General features: G+C 37.2%; 1 protein-coding gene across 5 annotated transcripts in view; it reads left to right on the forward strand.

The window, feature by feature from the left end:
* Positions 1 to 10559, forward strand: part of cstf1 (cleavage stimulation factor, 3' pre-RNA, subunit 1) — a 45316-nt gene extending 34757 nt beyond the window's left edge. For all 5 annotated transcript variants that reach the window (XM_043710139.1, XM_043710140.1, XM_043710142.1 and 2 more), the window contains exons 5-6: positions 555 to 945; positions 9976 to 10559. In XM_043710139.1, the coding sequence (XP_043566074.1) occupies positions 555 to 945; positions 9976 to 10235 (651 nt within the window). In that variant the 3' untranslated portion in view covers positions 10236 to 10559. The remainder of the gene's footprint in view (positions 1 to 554; positions 946 to 9975) is intronic.
* Positions 10560 to 11035: the final 476 nt, after the last annotated feature.

The raw sequence follows: 11035 nt of genomic DNA on the forward strand, positions 1-11035 counted from the left end.
GGGGGCACGGTGGGTCAGGGGTGGGGGAGGCGGTGTTGCACGGGGTTGGCTGGGGGCGGGGTCTCGTATGCAGTGTACTGCTGCAGTCTCCTGAATGGGGAGCAGACTTTAAAAGCTCTGAGCCCCAGAGGAAAGGCAATTAATCGATTAAGCAAATAATCGATTATCCGAGCGAAATAGTGCCCGCCCATCATATTTGGATAATCAAGGTTCTCCTGTAATTGTTTCTGGAAGCTTTCCCATCATTGAAATTAGGTTGATAGTTATCTCCTTTCACTTCCCACACCATTGAATTTTTGAAGTTTAGTTTCCCAGAGGATTGCAGCATTCCAGTACCTGCCCAACTGGTCAATTCCAATGTTTGACTCTCTAGTCTGATGAACTGTAAGCATTACAACCAAACCCACCCTATCCACAGTTATGTACACTTTTCTAGCAGAGTCACCGATAATGAATCGGAGAAGGTATGACTAAATTTTCTCTGAGGCATTGGCAGGAAACAAAGGAGGAAATTAATTATCATTATTTGCAACTTTTTTTTAATATGTTTTTAGGAAGCAGAAATGCTCCGCTCCATCTCCTTTCATCCTTCCGGAGACTACATTCTAGTGGGAACACAGCACCCCACTCTGCGATTGTATGACGTCAATACCTTCCAGTGTTTTGTGTCAAGCAATCCCCGTGATCAGCACACAGATGCTGTCTGTGCTGTGAGCTATAATCCCAGTGCCAATATGTATGTGACATGCAGTAAAGATGGCAACATCAAGCTGTGGGATGGAGTATCGAATCGCTGCATCACAACCTATGAAAAAGCACATGATGGTGCAGAGGTGTGCTCAATTATGTTCTCACGAAATTCGAAGTATGTTTTGTCAAGCGGAAAGGATTCTATTGTGAAACTGTGGGAAATATCAACTGGCCGCACAATGGTTAAATACACAGGTAAGAAAAGCTAATTAAAATTCAGCTCTGGACTGAAATTTAACTATGGCTCGGTCACCTTGAATACATAATGCCTTTGAGGACAGAAGGCAATCTTCTTTGTATGTTTTTCTTTTGTGTGCCAGTATGTGTAATTGAATTTAGTCATACTGCTTTTTGTAACCTGAGGCTGAAAAGAGTAAAAGAGAAGACAGTAAACTGGAAATAGCTAATGCTAGGCATGATTCCAAAATTTGAACTTGAGTGGAAGGAGAGGAAGACATATTAAGAATGGTCTAACAAACACACTAGAATTCTGGAACATCCTTACAACTTGGAGGTGCCGGTGTTGGACTGGGGTGTGCAAAGTTAAAAATCACACAACACCAGGTTATGGTCCAACAGGTTTATTTCGAAGCACTTAGCTTTCCGAGCACCTGAGTTTTAACTCCTTCACCACCTGAGTTTTAACTTGGAACATCCTTACGTGACTTGGTGTCTGAGAAGTCTATGCACAATGAATATTAGTTTGTTAACTAAAATACAGCATGGTTATTAGTTTGATCATATGGATCGTTTGTTACCAAAATAACTCAAATCATTTTTATCCTTGCTGTACCAAACTTGACAACAGTTTTTCAGTGGTTCCTATTCAAAAGGTCCACATACTGCATATATAGCTACCTGAAAAATTAAGAACTATTCATGAATAATCAAAGTTCTTAAGTTATTTTCTCTGATGTTCTTAAAACTATGTAACTGTTTGTTAGAGTGCAAAGAATTGAAATATTGGGAGTTTTGGCAAGAGGAGATAAAATATAATTAATATGTTTCAGGTATTAAAGTAACAGTTAATTGGAATGCAAATATATCTACAAGGCTTTCAGCATAATGTATAAAATATTTCTATTTATGTCAACTATGTAATATTTTGTTTGAATAAATTAACAGCTCCCTGATAGTATTTATGCTATGGAAAAAACACATTCTATATCTCTCCTTATCTGTTAGCAGTGCATTGTGAGGTCTAATACAGAGTTTTATTCAGTATTTTCAGGATAAGGCAGTAAGCAGACAGCCTTAAAAGATTATATATAAAATTGTTTCTTTGTTCTACTCTGACTTTACCAATTTTCTGTTTATCCCTATGTATGTAGAGTCAATTATAGTTTCATAGATGAGAATGTAATGTACAAGTGTGCATACATTATACACATACAGTTTTAAAATGCTATTTTTCTGTAAATTCAGCTGAAAAGTTTTAAGAGGCTGTAAACATTATAGAAGAGATGTTCTTTGGTCCTAGAAGGCATAAATGTAGATCAATCTCTGGGACCGGATTATGTATATCCTAGGACGTTGTGGGAAGCTGGGGAAGAAATTGTGGGACCCTGCAGAGATATTTGTATCATCTACAGCCACGGCTAAGATGCTGGAAGACTTGAGGGTGTCTAATGTTGTGCCTTTCTTTAAGAAAGACTGCAATGAGAAGCCTGGGAACTGTCGACCAGTAAGTCTGACATCTGTGGTGGGTCAATTGTTGGATGAGATTCTGAGGCAAATTTTACATGAATTTGGAGAGGCAGGGACTGATTAAGAATACTCAGCATGGCTTTGTGTGTGGGATCTCGTATCTCACAAACCTAATTGTATTTTTTGAGGATGTGACCAAGAAGATGATTGAGGGCCGAGTGGTAGACACTATCAAGATGGTCTTTAGTAAAGCCTTTGACAAGGTTCTACGTGGTAGACTGCCTATTAAAGTTAGATCATATGGGATTCAGGAAGAACTTGCCAACTGGATACAAAAATGGCTTGACAGTAGAGACAAAGGGTAGTAGAGGGCAGCTTTTTGGACTGGAGGCCTCTACCAGTGACGTTCTGCAGGGATTGGTGCTGGGTCCAATGTGTTTGTCTTTTATGTAAACTATTTGGAGGAGACTATAGGAAGCATGGTTGGTAAATTTGTGGATGACACCAAAGTTGGTGGTATAGTAGACAGTGAGGAAGGTAATCTAAGAATACAATGGGACCTTGATCAATTGGGCCAATGGGCCGAGGAGTGGCAGATAGAATTTATTTTAGAATAATGCGAGGTGTTGCATTTTTGTAAGACGAACAAGGGCAGGACTTACACAGTTAATGGTGTGGCTCTGGGGCTTGTTGTAGAACAGAGAGACTTAGGGGTTCAGGTACGTAATTCTGAGATTTGCATCACAGAGTGGTTAGGAAGGTCTTTAGCACCCTTGCCATCATTGCTCAGAGTTTGGAGTATAAGAGTTGGGATGTCATGTAGTAGCTGTACAGAACATTGATGAAGACATTATATAATTTTGGTTGCTCTGCTATAGGAACAATATTAGTACATTTGGAGAGGGTGTAGAAAATATTTACGAAGTTGTTAATACGACTGGAGGGTTTGAATTACAAGGATAGGCTGGGACTTGTTTCACTGGAACGTAAGAGGTTGAGGGACCTTATAGTGGTTTATAAAATTAAAGATAAGTGAATACCAAAAGACTTTTCCTTAGGGTTGGGGAGTTCAAAGCTAGAGAGCATAATTTTAAGGTGTGAGGAGAAAGATTTAAAAGGGATGTAAGGGGCAACTTTTTCACACAGACTGTGGTTTGTATGTAGAATGAACTGCCAGAGGAAATGGTAGATGCAAGTACTGTTACAATATTTAAAAAATATTTGGACAGTTTTATGAATAGGAAAGGTTTAGAGGGATTTGGTCCAGATGCAGGCAAATGAGAATAGTTTAGTATGGGAAACTTGGTCAGCATGGTCAAATCGGATCAAAGGGTCTGTTTCCTTGCTGTTTAACTGTATAACCTGTGTGCTGAAAGAAGCTGTTTCATTGAAGCCTGGTGTTAGGACTTTTCCCAAATTCTTGAATGTGAGCACATGATATTTTAAAATCACTATGGTGTTGAACTTTAGAATCTTTACTGTGGCACTACATGGCATATTTGTTTTTGTTTTGGAGACCATAAGATAAAGTGATGTGAGTTTATTTAATTCTGTTGCACTAAACAAATGGGCAAAAAAAAGTATTAGATTCCATTCTTTTGTGTTCGTTTTCAGAATTTGAATGTGGGCTGTCATTATTTTTGTAGTGGTGCTGTTGGTTGGTTTCTGCAGTGGTATTTGAGCAATAGATCATTAATATTATGTATCTTAAATAGTCATGTGCTCATTGATTCTGTTAAATGACTGCAAGCTAGACATCTTTTTTCATGTGAGGAAAATTAAAAATACAGCTCTAGGACATCTGCAGCCAATCAATCATAGGTAATCTTGTTCATGAAATCTAAATGCAATTCTGTTTATCCTTGTATTTCTTAGTTGCTATTTTGTACTGTATGAATTCTGTAAGTTTTGAGATTTGGAAAAACTGCCCTTGATGTGTTTACCATATTTGTTGATAAACTGTAAACCACAGTGCTAAACGTTTCCAGTATTAGAGAATTTAGAACTTTTTTTTAGCGAGAAACATTGTCAGTTTTGTTTTGAGCTTATTTCATTTAATAGCAGAATCATGTTATTTCCTAATAATTTCTTGATCGTCACTCCTAACTTGAATTGATTGCACCATAACAATTCATCATTCAGTTAGAATGTCACCAAAGGGCCCAGCCTCCAGCATTTAACTTGAAAACTGCTGTTAGCAAACTAATTCTAGGATGAAATAAAGCTACCCTGACCAACTGCAAACACAAAATGTCAAAAAGCTTTGCTAAAGTCCATGCAGACAATGTCTACTGCACTGTCCTTAACTGTCTTCATGGTCACAGCCTCAAAAAACACAACCAAGTTAAAAATCACACAACACCAGATTATAGTCCAACAGGTTTAATTGGAAGCACTAGCTTTCTAGCGCTGCTCCTTCATCAGGTGGTTCAAGCTAGTGCTTACACTTAAACCTTAGACTATAACTTGGTGTTGTGTGATTTTGTACACCCCAGTCCAACACCAGCATCTCCATATCATGACAACGAAGTTTGAGAGACACGAGTTCCCACACAAAAAAAGAGTAACAAAAATGTGACACAAAATATAGTGTTAGCTAGCTAGTTAACTGATGCCTTATTGTTACACTGCAATTTCCAGTATGGTTCTGAGCCATAAAGATCAGGAAGATACTGATATCAGCCAGGAAGAGAATCAATTGTGTTTGAAATGGTCTCTTCACCAGAAGGAGTAATGCCAGGCACTACTTTACTGTTGACCACTGGAGAGTTTCCACTGCTGGAAGTTCTGTGCATGTTATTGTCACAGGAATTAGCTCGGCTGTGCAGTTTAATACACTTGAAAAGTTACAAATAATCCAGAAGTATTCTTGGGAATCTTAAGCTAACATGAATATTTCCTTTGAATGAGGAAGATAGAAAAACTTTGGAAATGGAAAGTTCCAATTTAGTGACAAGTGAGCATAAATATTTCTGTCAGTTTGTACTGACTGACTTTAGTGATTAGCAATATTGTGCAGATCTAGATAAGCAGTAAAGAAGTTTTTCTGTTGGCACTTGCTGATTGGGAAACTGCAGGTTGCTCCGCTAATGTTTCAGCTTCTTCACGTTGTAAATTAGCTGGTGTTTGGTGTTTGAGGAAGACCACCTTTACACTACAGCAACTCATGTCAATATGTAGCCAATGTCTTTCCAAGGAATTTTCAAGAATCTGCCACGCTTATCGGACTATAATGAAAAGTGGCAACCTGAAGGATGAATATACAAAGATATAGAATTTATAAAAATGATCAGAAAAGTTGGAAAGAAAACAGAAAATGAGGAAGGAAATTGTGACAAATAGGAACGGGAAAAGGAGAAGGAAATGAATTTTAACAAAAATATAATTTAACAAAAAGGGAAATTAATTCAACAATAGTCAACATAAAGATATAACAGCAAATGAATGAACTGTAGGCAATCCCCTTCCACCTCTAGGGAATTTCATGTTGTGGTAGAAAATATGGGGATTGCAATGTGTCAATGTCTAGATTAGTAATGCAGCTTGCATTTGTGTAATGTCTTTTAATATAGTTAAAAAGACCCAATGTTTTTCACAAATATACTCTGGAAATTGACATTCAATTTAAGGAGAGGTAATGATATGTGTCCAAATGTTTGTTTAAGATATGGTTTTTGAAGGATAATAAAAAAAAAGGTGAGGGGATTTAAGAGGCAAAAAGGTTCTACAGGAGCAGCTTAATGCACTGCCAGCAGTAATTGGATAAAGGACTGAAGGGATACACGGGTCTTAGAGTCAAAGGAATTCAGCAGGATTAGGATTCAAGATTTACCAAAATGAAGCAGAACAGCATGATGAAGGAAATTAAAAATTCATTTTTATATTTAAATTTTGATTCCAGGCAATTAAGCCAGTGTTGTTCAGAGAGAACAGAAGTCATCGGTAGGTGGTGTTATTTGCTATAGAATACAATAGACCAGGAGAGTGATGAAGGAGATTAAACATAAAGTGAACTTTTAAATTTTGACTTCAGAGAATTAAGTTAATGAAGGTCAGAAGGAACAGAAGTCAATGGTGGGTGCTTTTATTTGCTATAAAAGAAGATATGGACATTATAGTTTGGGCAATCTGAAATGTTGAAGGTTGTAGTTGTGATCCAAGATATTTGTGCCCTTTGGAGATGTCTGGATCCTCAAAGCCGAGTACAGACATTGCATAACAAGCAACTCATGTATTTTCTGTCACTGGAGCACAGGTTCAAGAGACACTAGAGACGTGATCCAGGCGTTGCTTTTCAGAAGAGATTTTAAACCAGCATGATGTGACCCCTTACAGCTGGATATAGAAGATTTTGTGGCATTGTGAAAATGAGCAAGAAGTTCTTCTGGTGTCCTGCCGAATATTTATCCCTTAATAATAATAATAATAATGCTAAAAACAAACTAGTTATGCATTCCACTGTAGTTTCTAAAATTTTGCATATAAATTGGTTTCTGCATTTCACTACAATGCATTAATGACTACAAAAATGGATTGATTGGGTATAAAGCTCCCAAGGACAATTTGCACTCAAGAAAGGCACTAAAATGCAAGTCTTTTCTTTACTTAAGTGTGACTGTATATTATTACATGGGAAACCAGGAACTTTGCCAGCATTTTAAGAAAATGCATGCTGAAATTTCATTATACTTTCTGATTTCAATAAAAATTATTTTCTTATTTGCACAATATAAAGAGGAATGTAACCAAATAGTTGATTTAAATTTTCATTATGTGGAATACTGGAATTTAAAGGGTTTTTCCTAGTTTTATCTACTTTTCCATCAACAGTGAAAATCAGTAGCTTTGAACTTTTCACTTTTCACAATTCCACACTTAGTGTCATTGATCTTTCAGATATTGAGGAGCTCTTGGACTGCTGACAGATTGCAAATTTTTGAATTTATGAAGAAAATTTATAAATTGTAAGCTCTACAAAAGAAAGAAGCCCAAATGATGTGTATCAGTGTCAATAAGATGAAGTCATACTTTTGCACTTTGTGTTCTGCCCACATTTGCACAGGATGTGCATTTTCTATGCAGTTTGAGTTTCTTCAGTTTAAACAAGTCAGCCTGCCCTTCTGTGAGGCAGTGAAAAGTTTCCTCTTGCACCGGACACCTAGTTTCTAGTGGTCATATCAATGCGATACAAGAATTAAGCTTTGCTTTTTCTTTCTGCTGTCATCACAGACACTTTGGAATGGACCATAAGGAAAATCTAGTATAAGTCTTCGTTGATTCAGATTAATTGTTCTTACTCGCAGTAAACCAAGAAACAAAATGTTTTGCATATTCACTTTTTCCTGCTGTCTTGTCTTTACATCTATCCTCTATTCTCCCATTCCTGAAATTGTTTGCTGGGCTATGCTCATAGACACCAGTCACATCCTAGCACTTTGTCTAATTGACTGTTCTTCATCGAAAAGCCTTAACACTGAGTTTACGGAAAGAAACTTCATGCCAAAACCTGATACCATTCTCAGCAAATGTCAGTAGATATTTATTTTGAGCAAGGATCACTGGATCAGAAGTTAGGATCACTAGCTAATGTCATCATCCATAGACCTGGGCACTGAAATTAATTGAAGCTGCTTACTGGTTGTAGTTCCATTCTAATTTAATTCCACAACTTAAAAGCTGTAATTAACTAACTTGGTGCAAACTAGAACAGTGTGTTCTATGTGGTGAATTGCACACTGGAGAAGTGTATTGAGTCAGTCTTGGGATGTGAGACATCAAACTAGAAACATTGAATTAGAATTGTTAACTACCAAATTAAAATTGTTTTCAAATTCTTTTCTACTGTGTTACCCAGCCAGTCGCGTCGTCCTGTTTTTCAATGGTAATGTTAAAAGTTCTGGTTTTTCAGAACTCACCAAATGATCAAGAGGTTTATTTTTATCACCAATTTTCCCCTATCCACGTCTAAGTTACAGTTTCATAGAAACTGAAGTTCCTCAGTGGTCAGCTTTTATTTTGGTAGGCCACATAGTATTGGGGAATATTTGCAAATATTAATTTCATTTTCCATTTGAACTTATGGTTTAACTGGGGCCTTATCTGTCATAGGTGCAGAACTCCTAAAGGCAGTCTTCTCAATGTTTCTAGCCCTGTGAAATTAAAACTAGACAATTCAGTGAATAAGAAATATGCACTTTAGGGATCAAATGTTACTGAATTTTCTGGGCTTCAAGCACCGGATTAGTAGACTCCTTGGGGTTGCATGTGGCTCTAGAGCTACCTGTTAGACAATGCCTTCTTCATGTGCAATTCTGGACAGGGACTGTTGAATGTCCATTGAACTTTTCAAAAGAACTGAAGAAATTACAGTTGAAGTTAACCTCGACTTCACCTGTTGTTCAAAACAGCAGTTCCTGGAATGCAGTTGAAAATGGGCCAGTTTTCCCTTAATTTACCTTATTTGTAACAACTACATTTATCCCACTAACTAACATACAACAGACCAGGAATTCAACTTGGAACTTGTTGGTCCACCTGCTCCACATTGAGTCATTAGAAAAGCTTAGGAGGGAAAGGAAAGAAGAAGTTCCATACAGTTATTCATCAATGTCACCAAAATAGTCAAATAGTTTGTTTTTTATCTCTGAATATTTGAATCTGATTTACTTTAGGCTAAAACAATATGTGGAGGTTTAAGAAACGTTCAGACAGGCTGGCTGGAGTTAGTTGTACAAAGGGTAGCGTTAGATGATTTGCACTAAGTTGTTAATATTTAAATATCCAGCATTTTCCTGGTCAATTACATTTATAATTGCCCTTTCCCAGGATTGGCTATCAATTTAATACTGTTAAGGGGAACCAAATCATTTAATTTGGATCTTTGGTTTGGGCATCTTTGTAGAAATGGTCCCGTGTCACTTCATACAGGTCAAATAACCAAATTCATTCTGGAATAATGGTTAGTTGTAGAATGTTAAGTTCACATAGACTTAGGATTGAACTTGGAATCCTATATCCTGAATAGTCAGTTCTACTTGAGAAACACATTTACTGCATTCCTTATTCTTTATATTGAATATGTTGAGTTTCTTTCAACCAAATTGTCTTTATTTTAAATTGCTAGTTCCATGCAATTTGGTGAGGGAAGTCTAAATGTTGTTGTAATTCACGTATAAAGACGATGGATGACTGACAGTTAGTATATTAGGAGAAAGTGAGGACTACAGATGCTGGAGATCAGAGTCAAAAGGTGTGGTGCTGGAAAAGCACAGCAGGTCAGGCAACATCAAGGAGCAGGAGAGGGATAAGCCCTTCATCAGAATGTAGTACAGAGAAACCTCAATTATCTGGCATTTAGTTATCTGAATTTCGGATTATCCGGCAAGCTCACAAGATGCTTGGCTAAACTATGTTATCCACATTCAATTATCCAGCATTTGGTTAACAGAACAAAATATTCCTCGCCAGTGTCCTTCGAATAATCAAGGTTCCTCTGCGTATTAGTTACAGCTAAAGGAAATGAGTAGAAATAAAAGATTGACAAATCTTTGAATTTATGTTTTCTTTCCTCCCATTTAGGAGCAGGGTTGAGTGGCAGACAGACGCATCGCACCCAGGCTGTCTTTAACCATACTGAAGATTATGTGCTTCTCCCCGATGAAAGAACAATAAGTCTTTGCTGCTGGGACTCACGTACAGCTGAACGCAAGAACCTCCTGTCTCTTGGACACAACAATATTGTTCGTTGTATTGTGCACTCTCCTACCAATCCTGGTTTCATGACCTGCAGTGATGACTACAGGGCCAGGTTTTGGTATAGAAGATCCAGCACTGATTGATTCATACAACTTAAGTATGAGGAGGTGGAGAAATGAATCCTGGTCACAGTACACTGAGAAGAAGATGGGAAGCATTGTAGGAAATGAAGTTCTTTCATCTAGCTCTATAAACCGCCTTCTTGACATTCTCCAAATTTTGACCTGAGAGGGTTAACAGAATGAATTCTGAAGTATTGATTTGCTGTTGCTAAAACAGTACATTGTTTGTATGAAGGTTCCCAGCTTGTTGACCTCCGTACATTTGTAATTGTTTGAAATCCATTTGGTTTTGTTCACCTTTTATTCCTTGATTATGACAACATAAACATTTTGTCGTAAGGGAAACTTCAGCATTGTTTTGTGTGTTTTCAAACACTGTCCCACAATTGCAATTCAAAAAATGTTATTCTTGCTTTTCACTGTCATAGATCCACTAAAAGCCATTTTTTAGCCTCCTAAGTCAAACATATGTCTCCATCATTTACAAGGGGCTTTAAAATGGGGGCTGGTGTTGGAAAAGATCACCAATTATAACTTACAGTCCTTTTCATATTTTTGTCTCAAGCTGAACTTTTGTATTTCTGATGACAGATTTCATTGAGATAACTTATGATCAATGGATTCTTATTCCAAAAGGATCAAACAATCAACTCCAGCATCTACCCTGTCTATGTAAGCCATAAGATGAATGTTGGCACACTATTCATTCAAGGGGCATCACAGCAGAAATAAAATTCTGTTCTCATTCTGTATGTGTTTTCTGCATGAAACCTCTGAAAAGACTGGCATATTACATAGCTATAACTTGTATAAGTGCTTCT

Source organism: Chiloscyllium plagiosum, chromosome 20 (assembly GCF_004010195.1).
Source record: "Chiloscyllium plagiosum isolate BGI_BamShark_2017 chromosome 20, ASM401019v2, whole genome shotgun sequence".
Taxonomy (NCBI): Eukaryota; Metazoa; Chordata; class Chondrichthyes; order Orectolobiformes; family Hemiscylliidae; genus Chiloscyllium; species Chiloscyllium plagiosum.